At 50.4% G+C, this 13,751-nt stretch overlaps 1 protein-coding gene across 1 annotated transcript in view; it reads left to right on the top strand.

Annotated features, from left to right (window-relative positions):
* GFM2 (GTP dependent ribosome recycling factor mitochondrial 2) overlaps nt 1–12,011 on the top strand; it is a 121,693-nt gene extending 109,682 nt beyond the window's left edge. The window contains exons 17-21 of the mRNA XM_075325388.1: nt 1,108–1,246; nt 3,124–3,294; nt 11,181–11,296; nt 11,384–11,566; nt 11,795–12,011. Coding sequence (XP_075181503.1) covers nt 1,108–1,246; nt 3,124–3,294; nt 11,181–11,296; nt 11,384–11,566; nt 11,795–11,920 — 735 coding nt within the window. The 3' untranslated portion in view covers nt 11,921–12,011. The remainder of the gene's footprint in view (nt 1–1,107; nt 1,247–3,123; nt 3,295–11,180; nt 11,297–11,383; nt 11,567–11,794) is intronic.
* Nucleotides 12,012–13,751: the final 1,740 nt, after the last annotated feature.

Raw genomic sequence — 13,751 nt, 5'->3', positions numbered from 1 at the left:
CAAGGAACCAATTCTTGAAGCCTACCGTTCTGCTGGGCTTCCGGTTCCATCAGGGCTGAAGGCCCATTCTACCAGAGCCGTGGGTGCGTCCTGGGCATTACGGCACCAGGCTACGGCTCAGCAGGTGTGCCAGGCAGCTACCTGGTCGAGTCTGCACACTTTCACCAAGCATTATCAGGTGCATACCTACGCTTAGGCGGATGCCAGCCTAGGTAGAAGAGTCCTGCAGGCGGCGGTTGCCTCCATGTAGGGAAGGGCTGTTTTACGGCCCTAACTTGAGGTATTAATTTACCCACCCAGGGACTGCTTTTGGACGTCCCAATCGTCTGGGTCTCCCAGTGGAGCGCCGAAGAAGAAGGGAATTTTGTTACTTACCGTAAATTCCTTTTCTTCTAGCTCCAATTGGGAGACCCAGCACCCGCCCTGTTTCCTTCGGGATTTTTGGTTTTTTCGGGTACACATGTTGTTCATGTTGAATGGTTTCAGTTCTCCGATGTTCCTTCGGATTGAATTTGTTTAACCAGTTATTGGCTTTCCTCCTTCTTGCTTTTGCACTAAAACTGAGGAGCCCGTGATCCCACGGGGGGTGTATATGCAGAAGGGGAGGGGCCTTACACTTTTTAGTGTAATACTTTGTGTGGCCTCCGGAGGCAGTAGCTATACACCCAATCGTCTGGGTCTCCCAATTGGAGCTAGAAGAAAAGGAATTTACGGTAAGTAACAAAATTCCCTTCTTTGTTTGCTTACCGTAAATTCTTTTTCTTATAGTTCCGACATGGGAGACCCAGCTCCCTCCCTGTTGCCACTTTTCTTGTTCCGCGTGTTATCACCGGCTGTTGTCGTGGACAGAGTTTCCGGCTATTGCTCTGATCTACTTGTGGGTGGCTATTCTCCTTCAGCTTTTGCACTAAACTGGCTGGGTCTGCTCACCAGGGGGTGTATAAGCTCAGGGGGAGGAGCTACACTTTTAAGTGTAGTACTTTGTGTGTCCTCCAGAGGTAGAAGCTAAACACCCATGGTCTGGGTCTCCCATTACGGAACTATAAGAAAAAGAATTTACGGTAAGTAAACAAAATTCTCTTTTTTTGTTTGTCTCCTAAATTGTAGCTTATTCTCTGCGGAATGGGAGAGCTTCATATAGAGATCATACATGACCGCATACGGAGGGAGTACGGCTTGGAAACGTACTTGGGGCCCCTGCAGATTGCATATAGAGAAACCATTGTCAGTGGTTCCCAAGCATCAGGTACAGTATAGAAGGCATTTCACATGTGGATATTGCATAGACATTATTAAAGGAGCATTGCTGTCATTCCGGAGGACTGGAGCTCCTTTTTCAAGGGGTTGACTCAAGTTCAGAAATGAGCAAAATTGCCAAGTGATTGTAAAAACAAGCTACTTTGCAATTTACCCATCAATAAAAATCCTCTGCATTCTCAAGAATGGAGGGATGTGTGATTTAGTATAATGCTCATTACCTAGTTTACTGATTACTTTGCAGTCTGAATTGCCAGTTACCTGGGAAAGGAGCGCGCGGCATGTGTAGGCTCCATGCTGTGGAGCATACTCTTTATGCTCTTAAGCTCACTGGATCCTGCCAGCGTCAGTCCTCTGCGCAAGGACAACTCCGATCAGACCAGACCAGCATCACGACCAGGGCGCTTAAGTGTCAATATCCAGGCAAATCAGGGGTGTCAGGGTGCATTCCGCTCCTGATACATCTTGAAAACACCCCTTTTAAAGGGAATCTGTCACCAGGTTTTTTCCAACTAATCTCAAAGCAGCAAAATGTAGAGACAGAGACCCTGATTCCAGCGATGTGTCACTTACTGGGCTGCTTAGTATAGTTTTGATAATAATATCACTGATTAATCAGCAGTAGATTATCATTACAGGACTACTTGGCGTGCTGCAGGTAGTCCAGCATATTCATGAGCTCTTTATAACTGCTAGATCTCCAGCAGAGAAAATATTGATTTTATCAAAATGACAACAAGCAGCTCAGTAAGTGACATCGCAGGAATCAGGATCTCTGTCTCCACATTATGCTGCTCTCTAATGGAGGAGCAAAAACCTGGTGACAGATTCCTTTTAAAACCCTCATACAGATTAATGCAAAGTTAGGCAGAACCAGTGGATTATTTTATCTTTATGGGGAATCTTTTAAACTCTTCCCCAGTAGATGATGCTGGCTATAGGAAGGTCTGTGATGCTGAAATTCAGTGCTGGATCCTTTTTTTCTGCGGGTGGACACCTCTCCTCACTGAATGCACATGCAGGCTTAGCCAACTGAGCACGCATGTGTATGGAGCAATCAGAAGGAACAGTTTGGTTGATAGTTCCTTATTGTATGGGCACTTTTACAACGAGGTCTCCATGTTTTATTTTCTGCACATGTCACATGTGATCCTCACCGATCACTAGAACAGGGTTTCCTATGCCCCTAAATGAAGTCTATGTGCAACCACTGCACTATTAACGGTCTGTAGAAATTGCAGACACTTAAAGGGGTATTCCCATCTTACACCTGCATCTATATAGAAATCCGGGTTCTGACACAAGATGTTGTCTTTAGAGAGGTGGTCCGTCTGCACGTTCACGTCTATGGGAACTCCATCCAACTCTCTACGGAGAACAGCGTGCAAACGGACAGATAAATGCAGGACCCTTTGTTGGGTCTTGTATCTCCCACACATTTCTGGCAGGAGATGAGAGTACCCCTGTAATGGAGCCGTGGTCGCACATAATCACTAATTCTTCATTCACATAGGATCCCTGTTCTTGTGATCGGTGGTGGTCTGAGCAGCCGGACGCCCGGCAATCAGTCATTATGAGACCACCCCAGTAATAGATAGACCGCTGTCACTCCATTGACAGATCGCTTATAACTATCACTCACTGCTGAAAATAAAATCTTTCATTGTGCAGCAAATGAGGAAACAATCTTCTAAAGTAATAGATAATATTGATCAGCGCTTGCCCCGTGAAGTCCATTGTCCCTCCATACACCAGACGGCTCTTGGACCTGTCCGTTTCGTTAATCTGCACTGATATTTGTGAAGTAGATTTATTTTATGACATTTATTCCATTCTGTGTTAATTTATTCTTCTGTTAATGAATAGATACTTTGGACAGAGCGATGGGTGCCACCCGGCACCAAGTGACCGTAGAGCTGGAAGTGAATCCCCTCTCTGATGACAGCCCAGTCATACAGTATTCCGGTGATCTGCTATCCAGTGCGGGCAGCTATAAAGAAGCCGTAGAGAACGGCATCCACAGCGCTTTCCTCACCGGTGAGGCCGCACGCTTATGTGCCTTTACTTATACCAGGATTTGCACTTTAGTAACAAGACACTTCACCTCCTGTTGCCTTAGATTTTTAGGAATTGTAGCCTGTTAAGACGCACTTTTCCTCCCAAAAATTTGGGAGGACAGTGATGGGTGTGTCTTATAAACTGAATGTAACTTACCAGTTTGGTGGAGAGGGTTCGCAAGAGGCCGGGGGAATGCTGTGCCGGGTCTGCGGAGGCTGGTGCGGGGAGGCTGTGCGGGGTCTCTGGAGGCTGGTGCTGGGGCGGCTGTGTGGGGTCTGCAGGGCCTCTGGATGCTGGTTCTGTGGCAGGCGGTGAGGATTTCAAGTAATGCCACCCAGAGTCAGTGCGTGCGCAGATGAAGCTCTCAGCTCAATCTGTCTTCTGCGCACACACCACCTCTGGTGACTCCAGGCGCCATTTCTTTGCAGCCCGAACCCCAGCACAGCTGGCAGTTTCGGGGACACCCACTGCCCCGGCCTCCTGTGACTTCGCTCCACCACTGCTGCTGCATCCTCCGGTAAGACACCACCGGATTATAAGACAGACCCCATTTTTTTTCCACCGGTTTTTGCTTTGAATTTGGGGTGCGTCTTATAAACTGAAAAATTCGGTATCATCTTATAGTTCTGACACCTTTCTAATGGCTAAGTGATATAAAATAAATGATGTTACAGAGCAAGCTTTCGAGACTCCTTATGTCTCTTCATCAGGCATGGTATAGTGTGAGAGGCCTGAGAAGTCTCGAAAGCTTGCTCTGTAACATAATTTATTTTAGTTAGCCATTAAAAGGTATGAGAACTACAAGATTATATTTTTTTTTCTCTCAAGGAGAGCAATCAATCATTTTTGAACTGGCTAACATAGTACCAAAACATTTTTCTTTCTCTGACGCCTCATTGGGGGGACACAGGACTATGGGTGTTATGCTGCCTATCCATAGGAGGACACTAAGTAGATGCAAAAGCATAGCTCCTCCTGTGCAGTATACACCCCCTGTCCGGGCCAGGCAACCTCAGTTTTAGCTTAGTGTCTGTAGGAGGCACATCTTCCAAGGTTTTGTTATTTTTTGAGGGCGACGGTTTCCTTTTGGGACCGGTTTCACAATACCATCAACGGGCGGGAACGCAGAGTGTTGCCTCCACGTACCCCCTCCTGCGACGCTGGATCCTGGGCTGCATCTCACTGGACGACGGTCCCACAGACACCGATTTTCCAGAGCCCAGGGCAGAAGCACAATTCCTCAGCCCCTCTTTGCAGGCTCTGAATTGAACATTGATTGCACTGTGTGACCGGACACAGCAGGCTGACTCTGCTATTCCCACTGCCTGGACTGAAGCAGTGTTTAAGGTGAGATCCCCCCTGACTGGTTTCCCAGACAAAGGGAGAAAAGACGGTGCAGAAAGTCCCTTGCTGATTGCAAGGAGGAGAGCCCAGGGATCCTGAGCACACAGTGTTAATTCTTTCCCTAGCTGTGTGCTGGCTGGAGGAGGGGGGGGGGGGGGGGGAGTCCCTCGCTGTTTGCAGAGAATCTGCACAGATAATTTACAGGTGGCGGGGGGAGGGCCCAGAGTTCAGGAACTCACACTGTTTATTTGCTCTGTTTATTTGCTCTAGCTGCGGCTCTGATTGCAGAAAGGCAGATGTCACAGAAGCTCCCTTCCCGCTACCAACAGCAGGGGGGCAGACTGACTTATTCTTGGCGCTCTTTAGCAATAAGCCCCCCCCCCCTCCCTCCCGGAAACCGTGCGAAGATCTCCACAAGCTTATTCCTTCCTGAGGACGCAGGGTCATCGGCTGATTCTGGTGAGGTACACCGAAGCAAATACAATCCTTGCTTCCCACTGCTTCACTTGTAGCTCTGCATATCATTGCTCCCCCTCCTGGCATACTCCTATTAGGAACATGCAGAACTCTAAGGGTACTAAGAGTGCTAAGGCTCACATAGTCTGTTACTCAGCCTGCACTGCGGAGGAGGGAGCTGCCACGCTGAGCTACCACGTAAACACACCTCTTCTCTCTGTGGTTCCTGTGCCCCTATAGCCCCCCAAGACCCTCCCCCACCGCCGCAACCGTCAGCCCAGAGCCTAGGACTCCCAGCCCACCGGAATGGGCACAGTTTCTGTCCCAATCCATGGAAAAACTGTCACAGAACCTGGTTCTGGCTATGCAATGTCGTCCTCCACACCCTTCTGGGTCCCTGGATGGAACACAGACTGAGGATACCCCTATGGAGGATCCTTCTGAGGTAATATGGGCACATGCTTCACCGGTTGCAGGGATCAGGAAAAGAGCACACGGCGGGGTGTCTCCAGCACTCTCTCATGACCCCCAGGGCTCTCTCTCGGGAGCACACAGGGCAGGCTCTCCCACACGCTCCACGGCTTCTGAAGAGCTGGAGGAGGGAGAATGCTGTTTTTACCAAGAGGATTCCTTGGTTTCAGTCTCCCCAGATGATCAAACTGCAATAGACTCCCTTATAGCAGCAATCAACCAAACTCTGCATGTGGAAGATCCCCCATCCACTACCACTGACCATGCGGTCTCCTTTAAGAGGGCAAGGAAACCCCAAAAGGTTTTCGCTGATCACCCAGAGTTTCAGGATATCCTCACAAAGCAAAGGGAGAAGCCTGACAGGCGCTTCGGTAACCGAAAATTCATGGAGCCCCGGTACCCTTTTGCCTCCCCTGCCCCTAAGGGCTGGGCCGATCCGCCCTCGGTCGACCCCCCGGTCTCCCGCCTTGCCACAAAGACGCTCCTGTCTTTGCCCGATGGTTCCTCCATCAAAGACCCGACAGACAAGACAGGTGGAGCACCTCGCCCGCTCTGCTTTTGAGGCTGCGGGTTCCTCCCTCTCGCCCTCCTTTGCCTCTGTGTGGGTCGCAAAGGCGATCTCGGTCTGGGCAGAATCCCTTAACACTTCGCTTGAGGAATCCCAGTTCCCTCATACCTTCACAGAGGTAACAGCTCAAATTGCCGCTGCGGCGGAGTACCTCATGCAGGCCTCCATGGACGCTGCTACCTGCGCAGCGTTTGCCGCCTCAAATACCATAGCCATTCGTAGAGCTCTCTGGCTCCGACAATGGCGAGCGGACTCTGCCTCCAAGAAGTCTCTCACGGGCCTTCCCTTTTTTCCAGACCGATTGTTTGGCGAACGGCTGGACAAGCTCATTTCTGACTCCACGGGAGGAAAGAGTACCTCCCTCCCCCAGCTGAAGTCCAGGACGACCTTCACCAGACGTCCACAGTCCTCGTTCCGCTCCTTTCGGAACTCATTTGGGTGGTCGACATCCCGTGCTGTCCCTGTCACCAGTCGCGGACTACGCAGGGACCGACCTTCTCAGCTCTCCCCGAAACCCACTTTGTCATGGCAGCCTAGACCGAAACAGTCCAGGACTAGGGAGACTCGTCCACGAGGTTTCCCCCCCCCTCATGACTCCTTCGGCGCCCCGGAAGACACACATTGTAGAAGGTCGACTGCGGCTCTTTCAACACATCTGGGCTGCCGCCACAGACGACAAATGGGTGCGAGACCTTGTGTCTTCCGGTTACCACATAGAATTTCGGACCCGACCCCCGAGTCGGTTCTTTCTTTCAACCCCCCCCAAAGACTCGAAAATGACGCAAAGATTTTTTCTCAGCAATCCACTCGCTCCAAACAGCAGGAGTGATAATACCTGTCCCGGACGACGAGAAGTTCAGGGGTTTTTATTCCAACCTCTTTGTGGTCCCCAAAATGGATGGGTCAGTTCGACCCATCCTGGACCTCAAACACCTGAACAAATATGTGCCCGTACGGAGATTCAGAATGGAATCCCTAAGGTCCATTATTGCATCCATGGTCGAAGGGAAATTCCTCGCCTCCATAGACATCAAGGACGCGTACCTGCTCATACCCATCGCCCCAGATCACCAAAAGTTCCTCCGCTTCGCAGTTCAGGACTCCCACTTTCAATTCGTAGCTCTACCCTTCGGCCTTGCCACTGCACCAAGGGTCTTCACCAAAGTCATGGCGGCCGCCATGAGCGTCCTTCACGCCAGGGGAGCAGTCGTTCTCCCTTACTTGGACAACCTCCTCATCAAGGCTCCCTCCTTCCGCGACTGCTCAACCAGCGTACAGATCACTGTTGACACACTATCCCGCTTAGGGTGGCTAGTGAATCTAGACAAATCATCCCCGATCCCATCACGATCCATCACCTTCCTGGGCATGTCCCTGGACACCCGTCGGGGCTTGATCGACCTCCCCCTGGACAAAGCGATCGCTCTTCAACGAGTGGTACGCTGCCTTCTACGTCCTCCGTCTCGCTCCATTCGATTCAGCATGAAGGTACTCTGCAGGATGGTGGCGGCTATGGAAGCAGTACCCTTTGCTCAACTGCACCTCCGCCCACTGCAGCTAGCCCTTCTAGCAGCCTGGGACAAGAGCCCTTTCTCCCTGGACAGACATCTTCACCTGACGCCTTCAGTCAGGTACGCACTCCGCTGGTGGCTTTGGTCCTCATCCCTATCGAAGGGGAGATCTTTTCTCCCAGTGAACTGGCTGGTCCTGACCACGGACGCTAGCCTCCTAGGCTGGGGAGCAGTGTACCGGCACCACACTGCTCAAGGACGTTGGACGCCCCAGGAGTCTTCTCTACTCATAAACATCCTGGAAATCCGCGCGATCTTCCTCGCGCTCAGGGCGTTCTGCCCTCTGCTAGCGGGTTGTCAGATTCGAGTCCAATTGGACAATGCGACAGCTGTAGCCTATATCAATCGGCAGGGGGGAACCCGCAGCAAAGCGGCTTATCTCGAGGCCCATAAGATCCTCAGCTGGGCCGAATCGACGGGGTCAGTGATATCAGCGGTACACATACCGGGGGTAGAGAACTGGGCAGCAGACTTTCTAAGTCCCCAAGGCCTGGCCGCCGGAGAATGGTCTTTCCACCCAGAAGTGTTTCTACACATCTGCACTCGCTGGGGCACACCAGACGTGGATCTAATGGCCTCAAGGTTGAACGCAAAGGTACCCGCGTTCATAGCCAGGTCACGCGACCCGCAGTCCATCGGCGCGGATGCTCTAGTCTGCTCCTGGCACCACTTCCGCCTGCCTTACATATTTCCACCTCTACCCCTGCTGCCGCGGGTAATCAGGAAGATCAAGGCAGAGGGAGTCCCGGTGATACTGATAGCACTGGACTGGCCCAGCCGCGCCTGGTACGCCAAATTAGTACAAATGCTCGCAGACGTACCGTGGCGCCTTCCAGACATCCCAGACTTGCTGACCCAAGGGCCCATTTGCCATCAGAACTCCAGAGCCTTGAAGTTGACGGCATGGCCATTGAGACCTGGGTATTAACAAGAGCGGGATTCTCCCCCGCGGTTATTTCCATCATGATCAGCGCCCGAAAGCCTGCTTCATCCCGCATTTACCACCGTACGTGAAAAATCTTCCTTTCATGGTGCAGGGAAACTTACGTGCAGCCTATGCCTCTGGCCATCCCCAGAATTCTCGACTTTCTGCAGTCTGGCTTGCAAGCGGGGTTGGCTCTCAGTTCCCTTAAAGGGCAGATCTCAGCGCTCTCAATCTTCTACCAATGCCGCCTGGCTCAAAAACCGCAAGTCAAGACCTTGCTCCATGGCGTTTTCCCATCTAGTTCCCCCGTTCAAACGGCCGCTGGACCCATGGGACCTCAATCTCGTTCTTGGCGGTCTCCAGAGGTCTCCCTTTGAACCTCTCAAGGAATCCTCCCTTGCTCTTCTGTCCAGGAAGGTAACATTCCTGGTGGCCATTACGTCCATCAGACGGGTTTCTGAGCTGGCAGCACTCTCTTGCCGCGAGCCTTTTCTGATCTTTCACCAGGACAAGGTGGTTCTGCGCCCCCTTCCGGATTTTCTTCCAAAGGTTCCTACCCCGTTTCATTTGAACGAGGACGTTGTTCTGCCTTCCTTTTCTCCACACCCAGTTCATAGGGTGAAAGGTCTCTGCATTCGTTAGACCTCGTCAGAGCTCTCAGATATTACATATCCAGGACAGCCCCCTTTAGGAAAACGGACTCTTTGTTCGTCATTCCTGAGGGGCCTAAAAAGGGACAGGCAGCTTCAAAGGCGACGCTGGCTCGCTGGATTCGCTCTGCGATCCAGGAAGTCTACCGCTTGCAACTCAAGCCCATTCCTAGTGGGCTGAGGGCTCATTCACCGCGAGCAGTTGGCGCTTCGTGGGTCATTCGGCATCAGGCTTCAGTGGAACAGGTGTGTAAGGCTGCGACCTGGTCTAGCCTACATACGTTTTCAAAGCATTACAGAGTCCATACCCAGGTTTCAGCTGAGGCAAATCTGGGTAGGAAAATTCTGCAAACAGCAGTAGAGCACCTCTTTCAGTAGGTGCTCCAGGCTGTCTTGGACTGGTTCCTAGTCCTTGGGTTGCGTTGTCTTCTTTTATGTTTCCCACCCATGCACTGCTTTAGGACGTCCCATGGTCCTGTGACGTCCAATGAGGCGTCGGAGAAAAACGAATTTTTGTGTACTCACCGTAAAATATTTTTCTCTTAGCCATCATTGGGGGACACAGCACCCACCCTGTTGCCCTGTTGGGCCTTGGTTCTCTCAGTACCTTATTTGGTTATGAATCTTCTTTTCTCATGTTTCTCTGTTGAGAAGTTTTTACGTTTTTTTTTTTCTCCTACTGCTTGTGTACTAAAACTGAGGTTGCCTGGCCCGGCCAGGGGGTGTATACTGCAGAGGAGGAGCTAATGCTTTTTGCATCTACTTAGTGTCCTCCTATGGATAGGCAGCATAACACCCATGGTCCTGTGTCCCCCAATGATGGCTAAGAGAAAACGATTTTACGGTGAGTACACAAAAATCCATTTTTTTACATATGCATAATAATGGCATCCGTGTGTGGTCCTTGATTTTTATTGACCTGTTGACTTGCTACTCTTAAGCGGGCTTTACACGCTACGAGATCGCTACAGCGATCTCGTTGGGGTCATGGAATTTATGACGCACATCCGGTCGCTTTAGCGATGCCGTTGCGAGTGACACCTATGAGCGATTTTGCATCGTTGCAAAAACGTGCAAAATCGCTCATCAGTGACATGGGGGTCCATTCTCGAATATCGTTACTGCAGCAGTAACGAAGTTGTTCCTCGTTCCTGCGGCAGCACACATCGCTCCGTGGGACACCGCAGGAACGAGGAAGCTCTCCATACCTGCCTCCCGGCCACAATGCGGAAGGAAGGAGGTGGGCGGGATCTCCGCCCCTCCGCTTCTATTGGGCGGCGGTTCAGTGACGCTGCTGTGACGTCGCTGTGTTGCTTAACGAACCTCCCCCTTTAAAAAGGAGGCGGTTCGCCGGTCACAGCGACGTCGCAGGGAAGGTAAGTAGTGTGACGGGTCCAGGCGATGTTGTGCGACACGGGCAGAGATTTGCCCGTGTCGCACAGCTGATGGGGGCGGGTGCGCACGCTGGCGATATCTGTACCGATATCGCAGTGTGTAAAGCGGCCTATAATCTGTGCTTCTGGTAAAAAGCACAGACACACATGATCCTTGAAAAACATGCCCATTGACTATAATGGGTACGAGGTGTTTTTTTGTGAAAATCATAGAATACGTTACCTGTACCATGGACTTCTGAATGAGGGCTGAGAGTCTGAAGTCACCTTGTAGATGTAAAGTTTGCTTTACTGCAAATTTTAGTATTAGAGATAAATGATTGATTTTCACCAGTGTATTTTTGGAGAAACAATGCGTGTAATTGCATACATTCATCAAAAGTGATCTCTGCATCTAGATTAACTGCAAATGTCATAGAGCCGGAAAGTTCCTTTGATAATGGAGAACATGGAGCTTAATTTATGGGATTCTTTTTATTTCCTCAGGTCCTCTGCTCGGTTTCCCGCTGCAGGATGTTGGAGTGATTGTACATGATATTATTGTCCTTCCTGGCACTTCGATGACTGTGGTGGCTGCTTGTGTATCGCGGTGCATGCAGAAAGTAAGTGTGCACTTTCCTGCTCCACCATACGGGTTACTTACCAGTAATGTGGCTCAATACAACACTCCTGTATGGTTGTCCCCATAGGCACTAAAGGCAGCAGGAAAGCAAATTCTGGAACCGATGATGAGGTTGGAAATAACTATGGGGGAAGATCACCTGAGCAGCGTCTTAGCCGACCTTTCACAGAGAAGAGGCAATGTCCAGGAAATACAGGACCGCTTAGATAATAAAGTGGTGATCGCCCTTGCACCACTGGAAGAACTGATGGTAAATCATCTTTTTTTTTCTTATATTTTACATATGTGAAATTTGGGGCAAAAGAAACCTGTTTGCCCAATGTGGAGGTGCTCAACCACCCCAAGAGGTTACTTAATGTTAACAATGTAATGGTACTGTACTGTGATATATAATCGCTGTATCCTAAACTCATCATATTAAGAGCAGATATAAGCCAGTATTGCCTACTGTCACAATATTCCATTTTCTCTCTTTTAGGGCTATTCCACTGATCTGCGCTCCATAACGTCAGGCAGTGCCACATTTACCATAGAGCTATCAAACTATGAAGCCATGAATTCCCAGGACCAGAATTCTCTGCTTAGGAAGAAGGGACTTGTATAACCATTATGGGCCATTATCATTTCCAGCTTTATACTGTATTTATTATTTGTATAGTCTACCTAGAATAAAATAAGTTTTATTCCACTGAAAATCAGATGCTCACTTGTATGGTCTTTACCCCGCCCGATCATGTGGTGAAGATGACCGGAGCGGCACTGGCTACAGAAGATGGCGTCCAGTAACTATATTACTACACACAGGGAACATACATTGCTGATTTCCATAGATTAAACTACCCATCCAGGGATTTTTCTTTTGTTAGTGCCTTCCATCAGCTATCCTCCCTCCTGCAGGCAGATGATCAGAAGGAAGCAAAGTGCAGCAGGGAAGCCATAACTCCCCTGCTCCCACCATTCTAAGGGCCACCATCGCTCTACCCACTATTCCTGCTTACTCTCCTAACCAAGGAAATGACGAAGGGGGTAAGGCTAATTTCACACATCCGGCTTTTCACCGGATTCGGCGCACTTCAGTACAGTGTATACAGTACAGTCGCAGCGCTGTAACTTCCGGGTCACATGCTCCAGTCACATGACCGCATGTGACCGGAGCTTGTCGCGCTGCCACTGTACTGTATACACTGTACTTGGCGTGCACCGAATCCGGCGAAAAGCCAGATGTGTGAAACTAGCCTAAGTGGGAAGCTGAAGTGAGCAAATTGAAAATGGGGTGAGTAAATGGGAGAATGGGGTCTGTGAGATCACCCAGATTCTCCCCTCTATGCACCGTGCCAAAACCATGAAGTAGGCAAAGTTCTTTAAACAGCCCTTCTGTGACATCAGTGAGTTCTCTCCCAGGACAGTGTCGCGTCAATGCCTCCTCTGGCTGTTTTGCTTATCAAGCACTTTGACAGACATGTAATCTGCCTCACTTTCCTAAAGAAATTGAAAAACAGAAACAAAAAAAAACACAAAACAAGGTCTAACTAAAATTTTCCCTACCCTATGAGGATAGACTGTTCGGAGTCTGAGCAAAATCATTCTTGCTCATCAAATAGTCTGAATGGTTACCAAAATAGGCCCCAGATTCATTGTGGTCTGGTGTGCAACAGCTTTTCTTTGAGGCTACACACAACTCTGTTGTATCTCAGCATCTGGTACTTCAAGGGCGCTAAGACCAGCACTGGCCGATCAGGGATGAAGTGCAGGTTGTTTGGCCACTTCCAAAATGTAGCTATAGGGTTCATTGTGGCATGAACAGCTGAGGAGTGGGTTTTCGCCATGACAGTGTGAGCTTCAAACGCTATTTCTTCGGCGCTCCATTGGGAGACCCAGACGATTGGGTGTATAGCACTGCCTCCGGAGGCCACACAAAGCATTACACTAAAAAGTGTAAGGCCCCTCCCCTTCTGGCTATACACCCCCAGTGGGATCACTGGCTCACCAGTTTTCTGCTTTGTGCGAAGGAGGTCAGACATCCACGCATAGCTCCACTGTTTAGTCAGCAGTAGCTGCTGACTCTATCGGATGGAAGAAAAGAGGGCCCAGATAGGGCCCCCAGCATGCTCCCTTCTCACCCCACTTGCGGTTTGTAAGGTTGAGGTACCCATTGCGGGTACGGAGGCTGGAGCCCACATGCTGCTTTCCTTCCCCATCCCCCTGAGGGGCTCTGTGGAAGTGGGATCTTACCGGCCCCCAAACCCTGAGGCCGAGCTCCATCCACAGACCCAGAGACCCTGCTGGAGGAGCTGAGTACAGTCAGGGACAAGGCCCTGCAACGTTCAGGTACTCTGTGTCCCCGCACAGGCCACGCACACTCCAGGCTTGCTGGGTGTGCTAGTGCGCCGGGGGCACTAGCGCTGCTGCGCTCGGGGTCACTGCAGCTTAGCTGA

This window comes from Anomaloglossus baeobatrachus, chromosome 1, assembly GCF_048569485.1.
Source record: "Anomaloglossus baeobatrachus isolate aAnoBae1 chromosome 1, aAnoBae1.hap1, whole genome shotgun sequence".
Classification (NCBI taxonomy): Eukaryota; Metazoa; Chordata; class Amphibia; order Anura; family Aromobatidae; genus Anomaloglossus; species Anomaloglossus baeobatrachus.
This window is presented reverse-complemented; position numbering and strand designations above follow the sequence as displayed.